The sequence below is a fragment of the Poeciliopsis prolifica genome, unplaced genomic scaffold (assembly GCF_027474105.1).
Source record: "Poeciliopsis prolifica strain line A6 unplaced genomic scaffold, Auburn_PproV2 SCAFFOLD009, whole genome shotgun sequence".
Classification (NCBI taxonomy): domain Eukaryota; kingdom Metazoa; phylum Chordata; class Actinopteri; order Cyprinodontiformes; family Poeciliidae; genus Poeciliopsis; species Poeciliopsis prolifica.
Window position 1 is genome coordinate 6,822,615 of NW_026562384.1, and position 24,902 is coordinate 6,847,516.

Below are 24,902 nucleotides of genomic sequence, written 5' to 3' on the forward strand. Positions count from 1 at the left end.
CAGTGCTCACTGCAGCTCCTCCTGGTCTGCACTCATTGATTCTCATGATGCCGGCCAATAATTGAAAGGACATCCATCACACTTTTAATTGACACAGCTAATCAGCTTTTATAATTGGATGGGTTCTACTTTAGTCCCTCTCCAAAGTGCCCTCTCTTTCCATGCACTCCATACCAATTTACTCATCCTCCGCCTTCCCCTCTCTGTCATCCGTCGCTGCATCCTCCACTTCTACTTGACTTAATTGCACAACTTTTGATTCTCTTCATGTGTGACCTCTCATCATGATTGACACCTGCCTGTGGATAATCTGTAGATGTGATGAGGTTTTTTTTTTGTTGCAGAAATGGCCGCAGGGCAATGTCTGTTTTGCTCTGTGAGTTTTCACTTCAGTTCGTCAGACTTGCTCCAGGGCTGGCTGGTTAAGCATCAGTTTCTGCCTTGAGATGGACCGGCATAACTCGTCTCTTCTAAAGCAGTGTATCTGGGTCCTGGAAATGTTTGGATTCTTGCTGTAGTGACAGATGGAATAATGTTCCTGGCTCTCCTCAGGGTTCCTACTCATTTTGAAAGGACATAATTACAGAAGTTTAATGTGAAACTTGCAAAAAACAGATAACGACGAATGGATGGATGGAAGGATAGATGAATGATTTTATGAAAAATACCTCAACTACCTCCCTCTGTTTTTCTTTTTTTGATCTTTTTTGAACCTTGAAAACACTTGGAATTCCAAACTTTCCCAGACTGCATAGGAAACCTGTCTCTACCTGCTCCTTTCTCTCAGCTGCATTGATAAATAAGAGCTTTAGAGCCTCCTGTGCTTCCTCCCCAGGGCATTTATCAGGAGACGAGCGAATATATTTCATCCCATGGCCAATCCTAGTCGCTTGCCTGAAGATGAATTACCCCCGACTTCTTAAGGTCAGGGAAATATGGCTACTAAAACTCTCAAAGTGAACGTGACCATTACTATCTCCACAATACAGTCGTCCCATCCCTCAGCGGGGTCCTGGTGAAATATGGTCCAAAATAAATGCTCAGCTATTTTTCACACAGCACCATGACCCTGCTCTGGCAAACAAACTCATAAAGAAAAAAAAATGGCAGCCAGTTTGCCACCAAATTAGCCTTAAATCCAAAAGCAAGCTAAAGATAAACTAATGCTATCCACCATTTTTTGTGACACACCGAAATTGGATGCTGCTCAAAATTAAGTCCATTACCCTTATCACACATGTTAAGTGAAATAATTGTTGTATTTTGTTCTAATTTCCTGAGTCAGGAAAGAAGGGAACCATTGTTTTTCCTCTCTACCCTTTGTGTGCCCTCCAACACCTGTCTGCCATTTAGGCTGTGGCTCCACGCCAGCACATTCATCGTTTCCATGCGCTGATTTTGCATGAGCTACATTTTGGGCTTGACTTGTTTTCTTTATGAAAATGATCCTGCACGGCTCAAATCTGTTTGTTTTCCAGCTGTAACTCAAATCCAGGACCAAGGATTAGTTTTCATGCACATTGCCCAAACCAATATCCTCTTCTAAAGTGTCACTTTTAACATGACAAGGGAGATCAGAATCTCAGACAGAGGAGAGCTTTAGTTACAGTGTGACGCTGATTTACTTGCTATTTTGAATTTACATCGGAAGAGAAAGGCTGTCTTTTGTTTCAGGGGCAAGTTCTCCATCATTGCTAATAGCCTGGAGATATGGTTGAAGTTGGCAAGTTGCTGACGAGCCAAAACCATCTCGCCTCTGTGCTTATTTTAATACTTCACACAGCAATTGTCTGTGGATTCGCATCTGCGAGGAACAGATTGGGATGGGGCATTCTTCAGAGGCCAGCGCTCTGCTCCACACTGTCAGGAAAAATACTCTGCGACTCTGTGTGCGACTGTGAGAGAAAGACGGGAACAATGACGGGCATCTTTGTGTATGTTTCCTGCCTCTCTGAGGAGGAGCTGCTGACCTTTGATGATTGGCCGACTGAGCTGCCTGGGATCACTGCACCCTGCCAAACTCGCCCGCTGCTCGACAAAAGCAAGCACATGCCCGCAGCGCGCTATACATTATGCAGCATCTCGCATACTGTAGATCTCAGCAGATATCCTCCTTCAGTCCATCTGATCACATCAATCAGTGCCCGATACCAGATTTCAGTTTATTAATTCATCGGCTCATGTCAGATGAATCCCCATTAAGACTTGCGGTGTTTACCATGAGGATCAGCCAAAGAGCACACTATTTATAGCCGTTTCTATTCGAGATGCCGCCCTCATTGTCTCCGGATGGAAGGCTGCAATATGTTTCAGTCTTTGATATCTGTAGGGAATGATGGAGCTCTCTCTTCGTGTCCATCTGGTCAGAGTTGGACCCTGTGGAGCCTCTTTCTAGGTGACTGCTGACTCTGGCCCTTTGGACTCTGGCTTTTAATCCTTACAGAATAAACATGCCTTATTATAATTCACCGGGGATGTAAAATAAATACATAAAAGTTAAGTCGTGCTGGTTTATAAGCTAGCTGAGTCCAACATGGATGCTTTCTCACCCCGACAAGTGTCCTGCCGAACTCGTACGAGCCAGCCTCGTGCGTTTTCACAGCCCATTTGGCTCGTGGTCATTTATCTGGCAGGTTGTGTTTTAATCAGTGGAGAGATGCTTCAATTCTCACCTCTATTAATAGGTCAGGGAGCAACAAAGAGCTGATCCACGAGGTAATACAGTGCATTATGCTAGCAGCAAGTGTCACTCCACTGTTAATTAGAAATGATCACCTGAAAAGGTCACCCAGGTGGGGATGAGCTAACGGTGGGCCACAGATGAACCTTATGTGTGAAAATGTACCTCAAGGGAAAAGCAGCTTTTTCTTGCTGACTCCTTAGCAAGACGAACTCGTCATTAATCACTTGATGCCAAAGTCAAAAGAAAGGGTTAAATGTTTAATTTACGTACTGAAAGGAAGAGGGTTACTTCTTCTTCTACAGTAGAAAAGCTTCGGAAATAAGGAAAGATGTTTTCTTATTCTTTGTGTTAGCCTCCTTCAGGGTTGCTAGCTGCAAATTTTTCATGTCTAAATTCCAAATTTTTCATGCAAAAGCCCACTTTGGGCAATTTTCACATACAGATACAAAAGTTCACTGTGAATATACTGCTTTTATCGAGGTCAGGTCATTAATACAGCAAAAGCACCAGGTGGAAAAAGAAACAATTTAATGGATAGGAAAAAGGAAGAAAGGAGGGAAGGAAGGGTAAAAGGGGTGAAAGAGCAAAGAAAGGAGCAAAGGAAAGAAGGAAGGAAGACAGGGAGGGAAATAACTAAGAACAAGGAAGATGAAGACAGGAGAAGTAACAAATGAAAAACAGAAAGGAAGGATAAAAACTGCATGGTACGAAAAGAAAAATTAAAAAGAAAGAAAGAAGAAAATGAACAACCAAGGATATTAAGACAAGTTCACTGGGATAAACATGAAAACATTTTTCCAAACTTTACCATATTCCACAGGATCCCTCCTCATTATTGGAGCTGCCTGATGAACCACCTGTTCACTTGTCTCCTTGTGTTTTGTCTAACATACTGACTTTTCCTAACTTTAGCTATAAAATTCAATTGTTCTTCAATTTATTTTAAAATCCATACTTGCTCCTGAGATCTCTTGATCCCGTTGCCAATGGCTAAGAATAAATCTCAAACATCACATCTTGCATTGTTGCAGCAGAGTCGAACAGTGAGAGCGATAGTTTTGCAGCGTGTGGGTGGTTTGTGCACTCACTCTGTGGGCACTGCTCGTTGGTACAGTTCATCGACTGGAGGTCGAGCCCCTGGCAGTCCTTGCCCCCGGTGCCGGGCGAGGGCTGGGAGCACTCCCTGCTCCTCCACATCGAACAATCTGCCCCGCATGCCGACCACTTGCTCCACTCGCTCCAGCCTCCGTCCACTACAAGAACACACATATAAGACACGGCTGAGGATGAACATGCACACATGGCAACAAAAAGCCACAGTTTACATTTACACTCCAGTTTACGGGAACAAAATGATTGACTGGAAACCACGGTGATAGAATTCGATCACACAGTAAAGTTTATTTACAACGCAGCGGCGGATTTGCGTAATTTGAGAACATATAGATCAGAAAGCTCTGTTCCCATCATGTGCAAAACCACTCGTGCAACCCCAGCGTTGATATTTTACAGTCATGCAAATAAGCTTGTGCAAACTTTTCACATCCACCAGAGGCACAAGGTAACCACTGCATGTAAAGCTGCGGAGGAGAGCCATGATGTTTCTATTCTCCTGTCTTTGTTTATTTTTAACATGCAAAGCAGATGCAGCAGATAAACCCGAGTGGTGTGACTGTGCTGTGCTGTGACCTGGTCACCAAACCAGATAAGCACAAAGAAAACAAAATTGCTCTGCAAACATAAATAGATAGGTAAACATACAGTGTTTCGCAAAAGTATCACCGCCCCATAACTTTTCAGCATTTTGTCAGATTGCAACCATGAGCTTCAAGGTGTTTTATAAGGATTTCATGTCATATTTTATTACAACATATTACATTGTTGAAAAGTGGAAAGGAAAAAAAGAATCTGGACCAAAAATTTCAGTCCTGCTCTCATCTGACGGGAACCCTTTCCCCCCTCATGCTACTTCCCAACTAAACCTTTTAGAGCTTTCCTTCAACACTCAATTATTATTATTATTTTTTAATGCAATTCTTCCGTAAACATAATCTGGATTATTTAATCTCCTTTAGAGATACTACAAGCTTCACAATTTTAATGAAGGGCAATGATTTTGTAGGATTGCAGTAGTGTCATACTCTCTTTGGTTGACTTATGAATGAAATCATTTGCACTGAATGTGATTAGGAGTATCAGACTAACACAGGGCTTACAATTGCATTTCACACTTTTATCATTTTCCCTTCAATTAAACAATTATGCACTACTTTGTGCTGGTCTATCACACCAAAATTTGATTAAATATGAGAAACAGTAGTTTTAATGCGAAGAATGTTTCTGCAAGGCACTGTAGTCCTAATCCAAGTTTCTTTAGTAAATGTACATTTGTGAAAGAAACAAACCTGCTTTGGTTTGATTACTTAGTCAAACAAGACGTTACTGTAGCAACCGTGATGCCGCCTGCAGCGCAACTGGATGCAAAATACAATACAGGTGGTGTTATTATGAGCTGAGGAGAGAGTACATTACAGCTGCAGGCCAGTCACAACTTCAAACAGCCCATCATCAGCACAAGCAAAATGAGACAAATGAAAATGGGCCGGTAATAGTTGTGTGCACGGCCAGCTGTAAGAAATATCAGCCGGTCTTTTCTTCACACAGAGAAGGAGGCCATTTCACAAAGGAGGGGGTAATTTGGCATTGTGGCCAGTGGAGGTGGTGGCTGAGAGTGATATTGAGAGTGACACAGCGCTGGGCCGGGAGAAGGTTACCGTTCGGCTAATGGGAAAAAGAGCAGTAATGAGCTCTCATGGGGGGGAAAAAACACCTCTGTCTCGCTCTCTTTCCCAAACGCAAGGGTGAAGGGGACCTGATGACGTTCTTCTACACAGACAAAGTTGAAGCATGTGACAGCGGTGACCCCACCCCCGGATGACCAGAGGCTTGGAAAACCCTCGTGTTCATTAATCTTGGCAATGAAGAGAACAAGGGAAACGATTCCCAGAAAGCCGATCACTCCCCTCGCAGTTCACGAGTCTTTGGTTGATCAAACATTAGTGAAATGCCAAAATTGTTCAAATTTGTATTAATCTTAATCTGGAAAACCAAGTGAAAAGCAAAGTAGACTTAGTTTGTAAGTAAAAACAGAGAACAAAAATACGGTACACTTATGTATGTTTGTTTTTTTTTTTTTTTCAAATGGCTACAAGAAAACTTTAGCACTACCCTGCTTGATTTGTGTGTGTGTATGTGTGTGTGTGGCGGGATGCTGACACAGCCTGGATTCTTTTTGCAGTCAGATCAATTTGGCAGCAAGAGCAGAACCAATCAGATAATTGTCCTTGTTTGGCATTGAGTGGACCCATCCGTGGGCTGGTGGGCTCGTTGTCCAGGATGGGAATGAAAATGATTGAATAGCAAATTACATACTAATGAATATATTATGTTGCCCCTCAGTTTATCCACATGGCTGTGAAATAAAGAGATGAGATCAACATCTGCCCTGATGAGATGATGGAATTCTTCTCCTCCCTTTTCCAACACAAAACAAAACTAATGACCATGCAAATGACATTTTCAAACAAGGAGAGCGACGTGGACCTAAAAAGTGGCGCTATACGATGCAGACATGAGACGAGCACCGGCACCCAAACCTGACGAGAATCAAACGTAAAGACAAGGATGGACGGACGAGCCTCGACTGGCCGACTCTGAATGCGTGCCACACGATTTAGCATGAAAGCAAGCAGCGTATGGAGAGCATAAAAAAGACTCAGCAATTACAGATGTGAGAAAACCAACTAACAGATCTTTTCTTTTTAATTTGTCAAGCTCCATGAAAAAAACTAATCCAAAGCCATGGTTTTCCAATTTAAATCCCCAGAAGGAGATTGTTACTTCCACAGCAAAAGGCACCTTAGCCGATTTTCAATCTCGCAGCGCCGCAGGTTTCAGGTCAGGCGCGTCTCTGAGGAGGTACAGTAATACAATAACCCAGTGGCACCCTCCCCTCATCCCCTTCCTCCCCATTTGGACACATTGCCAAGTGTAGAAGCAAAAAGAATCCGACCATTCTCCACAGGTCAGTGGGAGGGCCTGGTTGAGACGCCGCTGTTCAAAATGACAATGGCTGCTGACGGACGCAGCTCGAGATCGCTGAACACCTATGGTTTCTGTGTCCTTGAAGGAAACACGGGGAGGGGGATAAGTACCACTGAGACCAGCAGGTTGTCCCTCTGCTCCCACTGTCCTGTCAGCGCACATGTGTTCACACGTCCCGCCGCTAATCCCAGGCATCAAAAGGCTGATTGAAAACAGAAATAAAGACTTTTTACTTCCTCACATTGCAGAAATAAAACCGATCTGATGGTTAATATCGATGTAATTTTGATGTACAATTTCGACTACTTTAATATTTCTTGCTGATCAAAAACACAGAAAGCTGAGCTCACTCTTTTGTGTTGCTTGAAGCAGAGATATAAACCAAAGTGAGATAGGGTGAGATATGAAGGAGGGTGGGCTTAAATCGAAAGGCACCAAATGATTAAAAATGATGCAAGTCTGTCACCAGATGGCCACCGTCTTTTTGCATCAAATTAATGTGCTCGGCTGCCACATTTATTACCCACCGCCTTCATTTATTCTATGGGTAAAATGTGCAATCTGCAGAACAATCGAGGATGATTTTTTAACAAACGCGTGAGAACGTACTTCCAAAGTACAATTAGACTTTCGCCTGCAGTGCAGAAAAAAGACATATGGGGACGTGTTCAGGACTCGTCCGAGCACAGACGCAGACACCAAGGCGGGCGTGCACAAGCACACCAGCTCCGAGTCTATTTATTTTTCATCTTGCTGAATTCTCCAGACTCCGCTGGCAAGCCAGAGGGATCGTTACCATTTTTAAATAATTCACTCAAGTTAGAAACCTCTTCAGGTTGTTTGGTGTTTGCTCTCATCTCAGGCGGCGGCTCAGTTCATCTTGTTGCCTTCCAAAAGCTGGTGACTAACTGTTAGCTATTGGCTGCGGGGATGTGAGTCTTTGTTGGAAATGTTGGCATGATCTGACATTTTGCCACTACTGTTGGCTCTGACCACAAGTCGGTGCAGGGCCACGGTCAATAATAGAGTGAGGGATGGACTGCTGTATTATGTGGGATAATTCAGCAGGATATGCTGGGATGGAGATGAGAAAAGAAAAAAAAAGGTGGAGAGGGAAGAGGAGAGGGGGGGCAAATAAGATGAGCTCTGGCATAGTTTGGCTACTCTCTGTCTCAAGTGTTGATCTGCTCTGCTCTCAGCCTCAGGCTTTAGCCTCAGCCTCCTCCACAGCTCCCCGCGTCTCTCTCAGCAAGGAGCCCATCTGATCCGCCACGCAGGCCTCCGCCAACTCTCATTAAACACTTTGGAGACTCAGACAAAAATACAGATGAGCCTCCATGGCTTCGCACGTTTCCAATGAGAGGTGGGAGCTCGCATTTAGACACAAGAGTCATCGCGAACAGACGTGTGGACAGTTTTGTTATTGATGGTGCCAGGCTGTGGAAGATAATCCATACCCTATATGTATAAAAATACGCCTCCGTGGCTGACCTGCTCAGAAGAAACCGCGTTACTTTTAAAAGGTGAAAGCAGCCGCGCCCGAGCACATCAACCAGAAACACACATGAAGACTTGGCTTAACAATAGGATTGTTTCTTGTTTATTTGCATGCGTAAAAGAGTTAAGTATAAACGCAAACAGAACACCATAAACATTTAAAGCCTCAGCTGATTTGCGATGTTCGTCCCCGTTGGGTTTTTAATGGCATAAAACAATTTAAAGAAATAGTTACAGTGAAACTGGGATGGCCAGGGCAAAAAAAAAAAAAAAAACAAGAAATATGTAGCACGAGCTGCTAAAATAAAACCAAACTCAAGGGTTTTGCAAAGGGTTTTATATATTTGTTATATTTTGTTGCGTTACAGCTGACTACATTCTAATGTATTTTATTGCAATCTTTTTAATAGTGCAAAATTATGAAGAGATCAGAAAAGCAAACATAGTTTCCAAATATTTTCATAAATATACGTCTAATAAAACATTTTTTAACATAAAAAAAATATTATGCCTAGTCACACATAAGATGCAATCGCAGCAACCCAGAACCCAGTATTCTTTCTTTCAAAATACTTTCAGCTTATGTAAAGAAGAAGTAAGGTGCAAGAATATGCTGTGGTTTAAGCCTTTCCTTGAGTGGAAAGTGGATCTTTTGCAGCCTCCTACAAAAATTTACTAATAAGGTGACATTCATTACAAATGCTCACTAGAAAAATAACAGAGTTCTCCCAAGCCTTAACAAACATGCTCTACATCGTTCTAGCTCATCACAGAAATCCCAGTTTAATACACTAAGGTTTGTGGTTGTAGTGAGAGGGAAAACGTGAAGAAGTGCAAGGGGTGCAAACACTTTTTACATTACACTGGACGTTAAGCACTCCAGAGAGCTAATAATCAACAGCAAATTCCAAGTTTATATAATTGATGAAGTCTTGAAACCAGACCAGCCGTAAATCATGTAATTTTCAACAACTCAAAAACAAAGCAGCCGTGGAGGAAAATCCCCCCTCTCAAGGCTGGCATCAAAAAATAAAGAGCACTACTTCTGAATCCGAATGTCGGCAGTGTCTGAATAAATAACACGATGTCTATCTGCGGCGATACAGCTCTCCATGCGATCCGCTCTTCTCAAGTCTCTTTCAGTGATGGACTTAAATCACTATCTAGATCTGTGAAGGCTATACGCGCAGCGATTATTGAAGTTGTTCTGCAGTAAGTGGCGATGCTGTCTCTCTCACACACTGCAAGGCTGGACGGCCGCTTCTTGCTGAGTGCAACTCTTGTATGCGAGTGTCTGGTCATGCGTTCAAGCTCATGATTCATCCGTTCGTAAATCAGTTGGCTGATGAAACAAAAAGGGGTTTAATTTGGGAGATCTGATTCCGTTAATGCCTCTGCTTACATGAAGGCTTGGGCGCTCCTTGGGAAACAGCATCCCAGCATCCACAGCCGCTGGTGTTGCCGACTCTGGCCAGCTGCAGACAGCTGGGCCTGTCAGTGTTACTGATGCCACTAGCTCAGACAAGTAAATGTGAGAATCAAAGCCAGAGACCACACTCTGTTGCCAAACACCGGGACTGACAGGTGTAAGTGGGGTCATGTTGCCCTAGCATCTCTCATCAACAGGGAAAAAAATGACTTCTTTCTCTCCCAAAAGTCTCTGTAAAAACGCATTTGCCAGACACAATGCAGTTTTTTTTTTTTTGCCATAGCTCCCTTTTGGTGGGAATTACACTCTTTCTCCTTGAGGAGCAGGAGAAAGATGAAGGAGGAAGTGGTTCGGTCTAACAATAGCAGCTTGGACTGACATTAATCTCTTTAAGCTCATGGAGGTCAGTAGCCTGCTTTGCTGTGGAGGAATGTCAAGCATCCCTGGGCACCGCTCTAATTCTAATTCCATTACTAGTTTCTCCGGCTCTAATAATTCAGACTCTGTTCACATCCCGGCGCTGCATCGTGCATTTGTGTTTCCGCTGTCTTCCTCCTCCCGCTGTATTCCAGTGGGCCATGTTACTTACACTCATCCTTGACATGTAGTGATGTCTTTACATGGGAGATGTGTAACAGAACGCCTTGATCGCTGAGGAAGATAGCCTCAGTTTTAGGCAGCAAGACGAAGCCCTTCCTCCCTCCCCCCCTTTTGTCAAAGGTGTCGTATATCTTTCTCTGATATTTACAGACCGTGGGAGATATCTCCTGCGGTCAGCGTGGCCCCAGCTCCCTGTCAGAGCCAAACACCCGGCTCCATTCCCAGCGTCTCTCTCCTTTTCTTTCCGACGTTATATCTGATTCCACCTGTTTCTATCCCTGCTTTCACCTCCCTCCTTCATTTTCCTGTCCAGGTATCTCCCCTGTCAGGGGTTTCTAATGCGAACCAGCAAATGAGGCAGCTTGACTTCCATCTCAGGCTCCCAGAGATCAATAAGTGTTGCTCACTATCAGCCACGACGCTCTCTGCCTCTCAGACACTCTCACAGGGGAGACTGAGCCAGCAAATGAAATTCCCCTTAACTCCTCTCACATAAACATAGCACGCAAGCTCCCATAATTCAGATTTTTTTCTGTTTCTTTTTTCTTTTTTCTTTTTTACCACACATTTTAAGTAGCAGCTTGAACAGGAAATAACAACAATTGCTCTGGTGAGTGCGACACAAGGCCAAGGCTGTGTCTATGTGTATGGGGTGGGATCTGAAATAAAAATTAAGTCTATACACGGCGCAGCTGATGATGCCAACATGTGATGGTATTAAATTTTTTGCACGATTACTGTGCAATCGCTTTAATTGCAGAAGGCAACAAAAGCTTGCCATCTAAAAAAAAATTAAAAACGCTACTTGGAGTTGAAAGTACAGTGCGAAAGGGCAGGGAAAAGAATGAATTGATGACTTCTAGATGCAAAAAAGAAAAACAAGAAAAATGCAAATAAAGGAAGCCACAAGAAGCCAATGCCACAGGACAAACAGGGCTGCCTGGGAGTTACCTGGACAGGTGGCCACACAGGCACTTTTCTGGACGTTCTGCCCCTCACAGGATGTGCCTCCGTTCAGTGGCGTGGGATTGGTGCAGCTCCGGCTCCTCTTCTGCCAGCCACGCCCGCACACAGCGCTGCAGGACGACCAGGTGGTCCATGTGGACCAGCCACCGTTGACTGTCAGACCGGTGCCGATAGGAGGAGGAGGAGGAGGAGAAGGAGGAAGGTGAGAGGATGTCGGGGGGGAGTAGTAAGGAAGAGGGGAAGGTTGAATGGAAGGAGGGAGGAAGGGATGGATGGATGAAGGAACAGAGCAGCCAGGTTTACCCGACATGCAGAAATAAAAAGAGGTGTGCTACATTTGAAAAAATTGTGACTGCCTGTACACTGCTAGGCTCCACACAGAAAGGTGAACACATGGAGGAGCAGGAGCAGAGTTGGCTGCTTCCTGCATGTGTGCTGGAATTACAGCCAAACACAGTGAAAACAAAATGACTCAACAGGAAGCGGAGTATAACCAAGCAACTTGCCAGACCAGACTAACACAGTTGCTGCAGCTGGTGATGTTAAAACTAATATTATATTTGACTGTTTTCATAAACAGTCAAAAAAGTCCGAATTTTTACAGCTCTTGGCGATGCTTTTTCTATTTGGAAGACCAAACGATTATATGAAAGTTATATGAAATATAACTTTAAAGTACAGTGTCCCCCAAAAACTTTTAATGCTTTTTTGTTTTTTCCCCCCCACATTTAGTCATGTCACATTCACAAACTTCAATGCCTGGAATTTTATATCAAACAAATAAACAAAAGAGCTCACAACTCCAGGATGAAAACAATTAAGTTTATACAGCTAATATTGTTTCCCATATAAATAATATCTAAACTTAACCAAGTTATACTTTGGTGACTTGGATTCATATGACTTGCAATAAGTTGTTGTAAATCACTTAAATTTGTGCATCAATGTGTTAGATAATAAATGTAATGGTGTAGATAATCTCACATACTCCCAAACATAAACAACTCAGTTATATTAACATAAAATAGTTTCATAAAATACTTCCTGGCTCTGCTCCTCTTCAATTTATTCAAAAGAATAACAAGCAGCGAAAAAGGATGAGACCCATTGTCGGAGTGCAATCCTGAACAACATAAGGAACATTTTACATCTCATTTCATATAGAAATCATCTTAAAAGCAGACTCTTCAAAAATATCTCTATTGATGTTCATTGATGTGTATGGCTTTGGTTGCTTATACACATTTAACTTCATTTCACGTCACATTTATTTGTGTTTAAACTCAAATTTTCCAGTGGGACTAGAGATGAAAATTAGCCACTTGGCTATACTCTCATGTATTTAAATGTTCATATATATGTATTGTATTATTCTTTTAAATAGACTAGAAACTAAATTAAAGTAAATGAGGAAGAAATGTTACAACTAGAACTAGAAGAAATTCACCCCTACATCATGAAGCTGCCACCACCAAGCGCCACAGTGGAGATGGTCGCTTCAGGCTTTTCTGTCACAGATAACAACTATGTGGGCCAAAGAGTTACATTCTTCCCCTCTTTTTCCCAGGGTGCCTTGTATCACATGTGGCTGGAGGTTTGAAGCAAATGAAAAAAAAAAGTGGCATCTCTTTTAAAACAGTTTTGCAATAAACTTGTACAGATGAGTCCTTCAATGAGCTCCCTCTGGTCATTCATAAATTATGAATCAAACTTATTGCAGAACTTAAAGGGCCATGGAGTTGAGTTTCTCAGGGTCAATATAAAATGTTGAGCACAGAAAACTCAGAAAACTCTTAAATACATTTGCAGCGTGCCAGAGCTCTTTGGTTTAATTTACGAGCTTAGCCAAAACCAGCTTTTATGAAACTGTACCAACCTAAGATCCAGTGAGCTGTTGTTTTGTTGTTTTGTGAAAGTCAGCTCAAATTGTTCAACATGCATTTCTTGGCCATGTAAGTCAAATACACACTGAGGTAGTCTCTGTGTTTTCCTTTAATTCTCCTTGCCAGCTGGCCGTCCAGATTGCCTGTAATTGCTGTATCACACACTCGAGCAGCACCGTCGTTTTACCCCTTCACAAATCAGCTGATACGAGGTTCTGACTCCTTTTCTTGACAAGCCAGGGACGCCCCCTGTTACTTGGTCTTTTCACAAGATAAACAGAGCGAAAAACCATCTTAATGAAGTTCTTCATGAAAGGTGAAATACACCTTTGATTTATCACTCTCAACAATCTTTTTCTTTCCACGCTTTATAAAACAAAGATGTTTGCCACACATGATTAATAGTTGTCATTTTGACAGACTCTCCTGCCTCAGTTCTGGATGTCAGCAGCTCCTCCAGAGTCACAATTGGCTTCTCTGACAGCCAGGTCTTGCAAACAAGTTCCTTCTGTTTACTATTTAGAACATTTCTAAAGGCAATTAGTTGCCTCAGCTGATACTAAGGGGTATCAGCTTAAATGAGGCAAATACCATATTCAAACTATAAGGATTTTTGTTCTACCTCACTATCATGCACTTCTTTGTATTGATCTATTACATAAAAGCCCAGTAAAATATGTAAAGATGTGCGGTTGCACTATAGCAAAAAAAGAAAAATGTCTAAGGGGCATGAATACTTTTTTGCCAGATACTTTAAACCACCCTTCACACACTGATTTTACGACATTATTCAAACAAAGCCTAGAGTTCAGGCATTTCATGAACTTTAAACACCGAATTCCTATTACTGCAGCTATTTGCTGAACCATTGCTCCTGTTCCAAACTTTAAGTGTCAATTATTATGTAACTGATATTGCTGAGCGCCTCTCAATCATGGCAGGTGATTACATCAAATCATGCAGCTTCTTTCCCAGCATCTACCGTGTTTCCTTCAGCCTATGAGCTACACAGTTTCCTGATTTATTGACCTGAGCGGCACTGTCATTGCCTCTCTGTACATACTCCCTTCGTAATTTCCCCTTAACTCCCTGCGCTTGTCGGGGCTGAATCATTTCCTTGCCCTCTCTATGCAATTGATTGCTCGCCACAGCGAGGTAAATTGCCAGGCAACTCGGCCTCTGATTACCTCTTAGCACCGAGTGCAGTCACACCAGCCGGGTCTTGTTAAAATGCATCTCTGGCCCCCCTGTTGAGCCGCCTTTGAAAAGTAGAAGTCACTATCAGTTGCTGCCGCTAGCTAGATTAACTAAAATGGTAGACAGAGATGCTGCACGATAAATGGTTTGCTGCAAGGTAAAGATACAGGAACGTCAGAACCAAGTCTGCAGGTAGAGGAACAATTTCCTCTGTTCTGATTTATTCTCAACTAATATGACTCATTTTATAAAGCACACATTGAGATAAAAGGGATTTTGCATCATTCTTTCATAATTTATTGGACCAACGAATGAAAAGGACTGCTTGAGCCCACTATAAAGGCGAACAATAGGAGTGTGAATGCTCTTGCCTCCACAGTAAATTAAGCTCTATATTCCTTTTGACAACAACCCAATCAATTATAATCAACACCAGTCATAATTCTGCTTTTTGTGATGTTTTGATGCCTGTGGCTCAATGGAGAATATGATAATGTGTGGTTTGACCACCTGCTCTGAATTAACATCTTTCTTTTGAAACCATTCAGAGTGAAAATTATTTCTTCAATAAACAAGTACTTTACCTTGACGGATGTTCAAAACTACTATTTCAACATTTTTACCAACTTTAGAGTTTGCATAGTTTGGACAGAATAAAACATGGAGACCTTGAAAATGTTTCTCTCAATGACATTTTATCTCATAGGTACTGAAATAATTATTGTCAAACAAGCTGCCACTGGGAAATAATGTGAAATGAGTGTTAAGATTTTTATGTCTCCAACATAGGTAAACGTTGAACTGAACTCAACTGGCACAATGTATGGAGCTGAAATGATCACAACACAATCAATGTTCACAACACAAGAGTTGCAAAGGACTGCTTTGATGCAATATTTGGTTGGATATTGTCAAGTAGTGGGTCTCTAACTAATGAACATCATGTATATGTAAAGATATAGAAGGAAAAATCAAGAAAAAATATTTTAAATAACGTTATAAATGTCAGATAACATTGTTCTATCTGCTTCTTTTCTTAAGATAGTTCATATGTAACTATACAAAGTGTTTTAGAGATTAGAGAAAGTACTTTACTAAATGTTTTGACTTATCTGTCAAGGCTTCTTCTAGCACAATATCTTCACTCTTTAAACATCATTCCACCCTAAATCTGATGAGATTTCCCTGTCAGGTTTAGCAGACTGAAAAGAAAAAGGACCATGAATCTTTTAGAGCAACATTAATCTGAGACCTGAGCAATTTAATCTTCTCCTTAATTGAATTGGTTTGACCTTATTCTTTTGTAACAAACATGTTTTTTTTTCCTTCTGTTTCTTGTAATAGTCTCATTATAAATAGTTTGAGTGAGAGCAGGACAAAACCAAACCCAAATAAAATAATGACATAACAAAGCATGTTCATGCAGAAAAAAGTGTGTAAATGGGAAACAAATATGCATGTATTTTTATGGATTGCCTGTAGTACAGTATGTGTTGCTGTATTTCACAGCAGAAATGCATCCCAGCAGAAATGCATCCCTTTGTTGAGCTGGTGTGTACATACCTGCCCATAGCAGCACACATATGTGTGAACTATAAAAACACAGCTCACCTCAAACTGCTGTCACCTGTGTGTGTGTCTTTGCTGCAAAGACACACACAGACACACACACAAACTTTCACACCCTGTCTGCAGAATGTGGACTTTTCACTTAAAATCTGCCAAAGTAACACCTTCACTTAGGTGCGGATGTGTTTATTTGTCCTTTAGAAATGAAACTCCTGAGAACTAATCGGTAAAATTGTGTTTTATGCCACACCTGAAGTGTCTTTCAATTCTTCGAACATCTGTTCACATGAACTTTTTTAAAACTTTGTTCTGTTAATGAAGTTCTTAGTTTTTTCTACTGCAATTTGAATTGACAATCCATATTTAAAATGTGTCTATTTTCATCTGGAGAAATTATAATGAATACAGCTTGAAAAAGTATTCAACAGTTGCAGAAAATAAAAAATAAAAATTGTAGTTAAGGTTTGTTTTTCATAAATTTGTAGTGTGTCTTTGACACTTGGGGTAGATCTAAATAATCTTAAACCCTAAGCTAGAAGAAAAGTATGCTTTCTTTTCTGTACATGCAACAGTGTTTTATATTTTTTGGAGTAATTATCAGTTTTTAACAAAAATTCACAGTTTTCCAACTTTACTGAAACCCCAGTCTGCATTGTTTAGGAAGCTGCAACAGGAACAACCTATGACTAAGGCATTGTTTCTAAATATTCATTTTTCTTTCATAAAGTGGTTTTGTGAGAATTTCCCAAGTGACTTTAGTGTCCCATTTGTATCCAGCAGAGAATGAAGATGCTCTGTAATGTATGGATGCTTCTATTGTGTTCTAGACTTGGAACCATCTGCGATAACAAATATGGGGTTTCTCTGCATTTTAATAAAGGTCGCTTGGCTTATCAGGCCTAGTCATTATTTACAGTTTGCTGTTAATTCAATTTCTTTTCTCTTACTGGATGCACAACAAAGAGGGAGAAAGATGGCAGCCATGGCATCCAACATTGCCAGTTTTTATAAGAATGGCTGCCAGAAGCTTTTAAGTTGGTGTAATTAACGTCCAGTTATACTAGCAAAATTTATTGCATGGTGAAAAATGTGGAGCTGACGGTGCAAGCTGCCACCATATGTCACTCATTTGTAATGCTCTACTTTGTAGTTACTACAATAACAAAATAGGAACACAGTGCCTCGCAAAAAATATTTGTACTCCTTGAACTTTGCCCCAGTTTGTCACATTATAACCAGAAACATTAATGAGTTTAATAAATGGCACATATTTCAAATGTTGTGTGAGAGCCCTGCATTTGTTTTTACACCCCTGTTCTCTGATTCTGCTCAATAAATCCCATATATTTTGTCTTCAGATGATATCAAATTAGTACATAGTCTCTACCTGTGTGTGATTTAACTTCATTACACATGCAGCTGTTCTGTTCAGGCCTCAGGAGCTTGTTAGGGAATCAAAAGCATCAAAAGACCAATAAACACAGCAAACTGGTGTTGAAAGTCGCTGACATTAACCAGTGTTAGGTTAATAAAGCAATAACGAATGCTTAAACACCAGTCTAAACTGAAGGAATGTGAGCATTAATGAGAAAGCCCAGGGTAACTCTGTAGAATATGCAGGGACTGAGTGCTCAAGTTGCAAACTAAGTCCAGAAATGTTAGCGCCACTGGCTCTGAGATTCACTTTCCAGCAGGACACCGACCCAAAACATACAATGGAACAGTTTAAATTAAAGTATGCTCATGTGCTAGAATGACCTAGTCAAAGTCCAGACTTAAACCCAGGTGAGAATCTACAGAGAGACTCAAAAAACAATGTTCAAAGATGCTATTCAACTGAGCTCCAGCTAATTCGCAAAGCAGAATTAACAAAAAAAATTTTAAAAAAGTAAAAACTGGTAGAAATAAACATCAATGACTTGGGATTTGGGGTGGAAACCTGGTTCTACACAATGTGACTCAGGGGGATTGAATACAACACATGCCAGTTTGTCTCGTTCTGTCCAAAAAGGTACCAATAAAAGACACTGAGGTTTGTGGTTGTAACACAACATAATGAGAAAAAGTTCAAGGGACATACACCCTTTTGTGGGCACTGTAACTGAGCAATGAACAGAAAACCTGCAACCCGGTATGTTTCATCCATGGGAGCACACAGAGGTTAATGTGGAAATGTGGAATACAAGAAGAAAGTAAACATGAAACCATGATTCCTTTGGGCAGTTTCTCGGTTTGCATAATTTGAAGAAAAATTGCACCCAGACCATTTAACATCTGCTAAAAAAAGTTATCATCACCTACCATAGACCAGGACCGTGGCAGAGTTGCTTTTGCGGCGAGCGACGATGTTTTTGGCCACACACGTGTAGTTGCCCGTGTCCAAAAGGCGGGCTTTTTTGATGACAAGATTGTTGTCAGGTGTGATGAAAAAATTGGGGTCGCTCAATGGGTCGAGCACATCCTCATTCCTCTGCCACTCCACCTGAAAAACATATTTCTACGGTCAGAACTCGGCTCAAACCAACAGAAACGTGCTCTGCGGTGAGCAGATATCATGCAGAGGACAGTCTACGACATGCAAAACAAGGACGTGAAGACCGGTTTGGTGCTGGGAACAAACTTTACTCATACAGCCAACTGATTGGAAAATGTATTACTTTATACTGCGAAGAGAGCCGCTTTTATTTTGCAGCTGTTGGAGGTCTGTGAGCAAAGCCAATCATGCTCTGCAGTGCCTTCGCTCCTCTTTCAGAAGACAAAATTGAAGTTATTCCCGTCCTGGTGTATTCACGGACAGGCTCGCTTGTTTTGCTGCTCTCACTTGACCCTGTGCCGTCTCCAGAGAAGCGATGGTATGGCAGCATTGTTGCTGGTATTACTGCCAGTTGCGATACGCCGTATAATTGGGCTTTCTTCCTCTTGCGCGCGCTATGTCTGCTTTCTCCCGCGGTGACTTCTGCTCTGATGTTCTTTTCTGTTGAACCGCGGTTGGCACCTTCCTTCCCATTTCTCTCCAAACAGTCCCTGCACTGTTGAGCTGTGATTGGCTTGTCTGCCGGCTCTCGTCTCTGGGCTGTCTGAGCTAGCAGCCGAAGCTCCTGTTGTGTTGTTATTAGAGCAGTTAGTGCCTATCTGGGACCGGGGAGGATGCAGCACATGAGGTGAAACAGCTGGCACCACTCTGGCCCTCTAAACACACACCGGCAAAATATGAGAGGGGAGAGAAAGCGATGCAAGCAGAACAAGAGAGGAGAGAGACAGAACGAGATAAGGAGAGAGTGAGACAAATAGAGCCATTCATTATGGACGGGCCTTTAGAGATGCCAAATGGGGAGTGAAGCCTCCGAGCCTATCCTGAGTGATGTGGCGAGATGATGTGATATATGGCTTCTCAGAGATGCGGAAGAGATCATAAATCAATAACAGGGAATAATTAGAGGTGTAATTTATCCATACAGAGATGGTTGCTCCTTCGGAGATGCAGCAAAGTCACTTTTTGCTCTTTGTGCCCCCCCCAACTCCCCCACCTGCCTTCTCGGAGAGGAAAGAGTAAAACGATGCTAGATGTGAGCCTATAAATATCTTCTGTATCTGTGTCTCTCTCACCTCGGCTGGTGGCACTCCCTCGGGGGGATGGCAGTGCAGTAACACCTCCTGGTCCAATGCCACCTCTTTACCCTGCGGCTCCTCCTCAAAGTTCTTTCTCAGGTCTTGCACAAAGAAAGACGAGGAGAGGAAACACAACCAATTAGGATGTTTGTAAGAGTTCATGACATTTGAAAGAAATCCTTTAAAAAAAAACCAAACTGGGTCTGGTGATGTTTTTTAAATTCCAGCCCCTGAAATGTTCAACCGTGGTCTCGTGTCGCACTCCAGTTGGCCTCTAAGCCACAGTGGAATCAGTGGCACCAACCATGTTGCTTATTACAGGCTGCCTGGCTGGTTCAGAGATGTTTGTCTGCTGCCAGAGGGACCTGCGCTGAAAAGCAATTGCATTACCCCTTCCTCCCACCCAGCCTCTTCCCTCACCAGAGGCAGCCTCCGGCAGCCTCTGGCCCCCATCTGTGTGACGGCTTGGAGCAGCCGCACGAAAACAATGCCCCAAGGCGACTGGACAAGAGCTCCTGCAAAGCCCGCCCGGCTGCGTGGGGGCTTCACTTTATGTCTCATTGAGCAATCTTACAGTTGCATCAAGCCCTGCAATATATTTGTCTGTAAAGCCCAGCTGTGAATTGCACAGGTAGAAGTGGCCCAGCTTTTTCGTCTTGCAGGAGGCGGGAGAAGGAATAAACGCAGGTCTGTTTGGACCGGATGAGACAGGCAGGCTGCCGATAGCTGGCGGCTCGGTGCAAATTTGATGTGTTCAACCCTGTGTTTTGACTCAGAGCAAAGCAATGTGTTATCGTGTTGCGAGGGGCTGAGGGTGAATTCCTTTAAACGGGATGTTCAGCCTGTCCTGACCGATCACACTGGAGGAAACGTTGAGACAAGCGGAGAGTTTCATGACATTTAATTTAATTAAAGCAGATAAAATGGGACTGGAGGACACTCGAGATGTAACAGCTCTAGAAAGCTCTAAAGTATGTGAGTGTAAGTGGGTGCGGATAAATATTGGAAATGTGTCCTGATGCATGGCTATTAAGGCATGTGTATGTCCTTATCTTACATCTATCTGACTTTGTTAAGATCCCCAACAACGGTAGATAATGAATGTGTGTTTTCAAAAAAGCTTTCTAGTTTGGAGACTGCGCTGCATTTGCTTGTGTCTGGAATAATACATATTTATGTGGGAATTAATAGGCAGAATGCTGTAAAATGCTCAAATGTAAAATGGCTCCTTCTAATAAAGCTTTTGAGGCGGCGGCGAGGGATGCGCCTGTGTTCCCCAGGCAGATTTATGATTGCTGCACAGCAATAAATTTCAATTCTGTTTTTATTCAAGTTACTTTCACAGGGATCATTGCTGATATACTGTAGCTCGTGAGAAATATGCTCATGAATACTTAAATTTAGTGTTCCACTTTCCCCCTTTACGCCCCTTTCTTGCCTGTCTCTCTGTAGTGTTCAGAAATGTTCATTCAATAATCAGAAACATTATTTAGGGCGCCTTGCAAACATACGCTTAGACCCCTTGAAATTATTACATAATACTGAGGTTGAACTGCGACAGACTGGCGACCTGTCAGGGTGATCCCCGCCTCTCGCCCGGAACGCAGCTGGAGATAGGCACCAGCACCTCCCGACCCCGTTAGGGAGAAGGGTGCTCAGAAAATGGATGGATGGATGGACTGAGGTTGAAAAAAATATTAATTGTTTTCTTTTTTTTTTCTTTGCATATTTTTTGGCCTTCTTGTACTCCTAAATATAACTCAATGCAATTAGTTTTCTCTCAAGAACATCATTAAGAATGCAGCAGATGAGTCATTTTGACATTTAAAAATCTGTTCTAAATAAATATGTCCAGCACTAAAGAAATATCTAAACTAGAACCTAAACTGGCAGGGGATGCAGAGCATCAATCAGTCATATGCCTTAAATCTGGTCCATATGAAAAAAAAATATTTAAGGAAAGCCATGAGAAGTTTTCTCTTCAGTTTCACACAAATCATTTAGAGGATACATCAAACATGTGAAAGACTTGGTTAAATAAGATCAACTATTTTAGCCACACTGTAATGTGTAGCAGAAAATTAAAACCAAACATAACCCTAAAAATGCCATCTGCAGTCGATGGAAAATGGATGGGATGAGAACAGGGCCATCCAGGCGGTTCGACGCTGTAAAATAGTTGAAACTGGGGTGGAGGTTAGTCTCCTATAGCAGCTATATGATCCTGAACAAACATCCAAAGTTACAGTGGAAAGTTTTGATGAAAACATCCTGGTCGTCCAGAAGGACAAAGTCAAAGTCAGATCTAAATTCATTGTTTCTACATTACTATATGTATAGTAAAATGTTTTCATGTGCTTTGTAAATACGCTGAATTGAACTAAATAGGATGTGCAGAAAGTCACCTGCCCTGTTATCTTGAATCCCAATAGAATACGTTTTAAATTGAGGCTAAAATACAAAAAAGTGAGTATTAATACTTTTACAAGGGCATGATAGCTGAATTTGAACAACTCTATGATAGAGATCACAATGATTTTTTGAACTAATTGTTAAATAAGAGTCAGTCCATGTCTTTCCCTGTTCTGATCCATGCAAAAGTGAGCACCTTGTTAAGAAATCCATGCATTCGTAATGACAGTGAGATCATTTTAAGTGCACTCACAAGCAATCCTGATGTACGCTTTCTGGCTCTTCTGAGTTCCAGTGGTGCTCCAGGCGACACACTGACACCAGTATTCATCGAGGCCGAAGATCTTCTCCACCTGCTGCCTGGTAATCTCAATCGTCACCTGCATGACTGGCAATGCTGCAAAGCAGGGACAGACATGACAGAATCATGAACGCGCGAATCACCCACATCAGCTTGTCTGAGTGCAGCAAAAAGTCAAACGCCTGCGTTTTGTACGTTGAGTAGTTAGAGAGTAAAGCCAGGCAAAATAAACAAGCAGACAAGCATAATCCTATATAAACAGAGAGCTTGTTAACTGAGGAAAATGAGACAACAGCCTCACAGTTACCCCGCTGTAAATTTGGAGGGTGTTAAAATGGCAACAGTTGGAAAGGAACACCATAGCGCTAAACAAACGCTAGAAACAAAAATATCCAGCGTCGCCTGCTTCCCTATCATCAAATCTAAGAGGGGAGGAAAAGTTCAATTTGTGGAGCATTTCTACAACAGTGCCAAAATAAGAGATGCAGCTGTAACACAAGGTAAAAATAGCTTTATTGCTTTTCTGCCAGAACGGACTGACACGTCTTCTCTAAATACAGCAAAATTGGGACAAAAAACCATCCTGCCAAACTGTCAAAACACTGTAGCGTTGTCACAAGCTTATCTGAGTTAAGAAATCTTTCATTTCATTTTCGTCCGCTGTTATATTTGGGACCTGCAGAGTGAGCTGCGACCTTGCCCCCCTCCTAGCACCCATGTCTCTTTACCACGATAGAATAAGAGGAGATTGCAATGTTTTTCTTGAGCTTTCCGCTTTCGCTCCGTCTTATATTTTCTGTTTGGGAAACAGTCGTTCATCTGACAGTTGCAATGGAAACCGGAGGCCGACCGAAGGGAATGACTCAGACAATTACATTCAGATTCATTGGGGGACTTCTCTTTGATGGCCATTTGCATAAAAGCACTTTGAGACTCCTCCACACCCCTCACACTCCTGGTGTGTCTGAACTGATCATTTGTTGCTCCCATCTGATGCGGGAGGAAGTGTCACCTGCCACAATAACAAACATATATGTTCAGCCCTTTTAAAATTTGCAACACAGCAAAAAAAATAAAATAAAAATAATAATAATAATAATATGGTGACTTTTGGTTTCTGTTGCAGAAAAAGCAGTGGCTTTGTTGCTGGCAGCCACACTCAGTGATAAGTAGCTGTGAGGGTCACTGGCAGACGGCCATGTATTAGTATCTAAGTGCAGTAGATTTTTCTATATGTGATCACAGTAAAAGTGACTACATGTGCTGTGAATCCAGCCCTGAAGCACCACTAGGAGCATCCACAACAACCCATGCTGTCCGTCGGATTTGTTGTTCACCAACAAAAGCTAATTTGACAAACAGAATGAAGGGTTATTTTTGCATGTTTATTTGTTTTCTTAATGCTGCCGATAAGTGTCAGAAATGTATTTAAAAAAATAAAAAATAAAAAAAAAACAAATGCATTATTTAGAGCATCCATTTTCTCTCTTTTTGACTGTTTTAAGTCGAGCTTTTTGGAGGAGAGTGTTTGTGTGCTGACATGAGTCTACAGCCAGAGAGTTTGACACAGGCTGAGAGAGCACCTAAAAGCTAAAACAAATGGCTAAAGTAACAAATTGGGCACTACAGAGAATGAACAAATGGAGCAGAAGAAAGCCAGCTTTCGCTTTTCTGCAAATCAGCACCACACCTGCATCCAACTTTCCATTTAAAATATAAAAACTACTTTTATGTTTGCCACGTGATAATTCCTAATCATTTAGAAAATTATACATAATAGAAATGAATCTGAAAATCTTGAAATCAGATCAAACGTTAGTAGAAAACCGAGTCATTGCCCAGCTTTTTAAAAATTCCCAACCTGAGTGGAAAATGAATGAGCTTTTTTGCTCCAAATACAATATCTGCCATTATGAATTAGTTATTGACGCGACTCATAAACTTCTTACATGACATAAGTAGAAAAAAGAAAACTGCTGATGTAAAGCAAGGCCTTAAATCTACATTTCAAATGAACTTCTTAGAAATCCTGTCAGCCTTGGATGTTAAGTAGAGAAAAACATCTGATGGCTCTGATTTATACTGAGCTCTCACCAGCTTATGTGTGCAAAACACAGAGCCATACCTGAATACATACATTTCAAATTTGGCCCTGACTGCCATTCTGAGCTTACCGTTGTTCTGCATATAGTATTTGATTAATGCAAACCTTCTTATTCAGTCCGAGCTGGAGGGCAAAAGGACCACAGATCCGTACAGAGATGGATAGCAAGAACAATAGCAAGCTGAGGTGAGAAATCCTAAGAAGAGCAATTTGAAGCTCTGCTTGCCAGGCTAATTGCATTCTGTTTCCTTATCTCTTCCTTTCTCTATAATTACCTGCTTTCTGTGTCTGACACCTTCTAGTAACACCCCTCTGAGTCACTCTGTCCAATTTCACTCCGATTAATAAGAGGGACAAAACAATCTCATCACTTTTAGAAAAAAGATTCATATTTTAGCCACTTAATAACAATTGGGTGGGGCATATTTTATGTATCTTTTTGTTTTTAAAAGTTTACCTCTTTTGAAGGTGAATAATGCAAACTTTTCTATCAATATTGAAAGAAGGCCAGCACAGAAACTACTTATTTACAAAAAAATAAAAATAAA

The 24,902-nt window shown here is 41.7% G+C and overlaps 1 protein-coding gene across 5 annotated transcripts in view; it reads right to left on the reverse strand.

Moving 5' to 3' along the window:
- Window positions 1–24,902, reverse strand: part of unc5a (unc-5 netrin receptor A) — a 198,086-nt gene that overhangs the window by 69,456 nt on the left and 103,728 nt on the right. For 3 of the 5 annotated variants that reach the window (XM_055034635.1, XM_055034634.1, XM_055034633.1), the window contains exons 3-7: window positions 22,203–22,346; window positions 19,535–19,638; window positions 18,230–18,410; window positions 11,265–11,432; window positions 3,772–3,936 (exon numbers count right to left, since the gene is read on the reverse strand). In XM_055034635.1, the coding sequence (XP_054890610.1) occupies window positions 3,772–3,936; window positions 11,265–11,432; window positions 18,230–18,410; window positions 19,535–19,638; window positions 22,203–22,346 (762 nt within the window). The remainder of the gene's footprint in view (window positions 1–3,771; window positions 3,937–11,264; window positions 11,433–18,229; window positions 18,411–19,534; window positions 19,639–22,202; window positions 22,347–24,902) is intronic. The other 2 variants (XM_055034637.1, XM_055034636.1) reach the window with 1 other exon arrangement.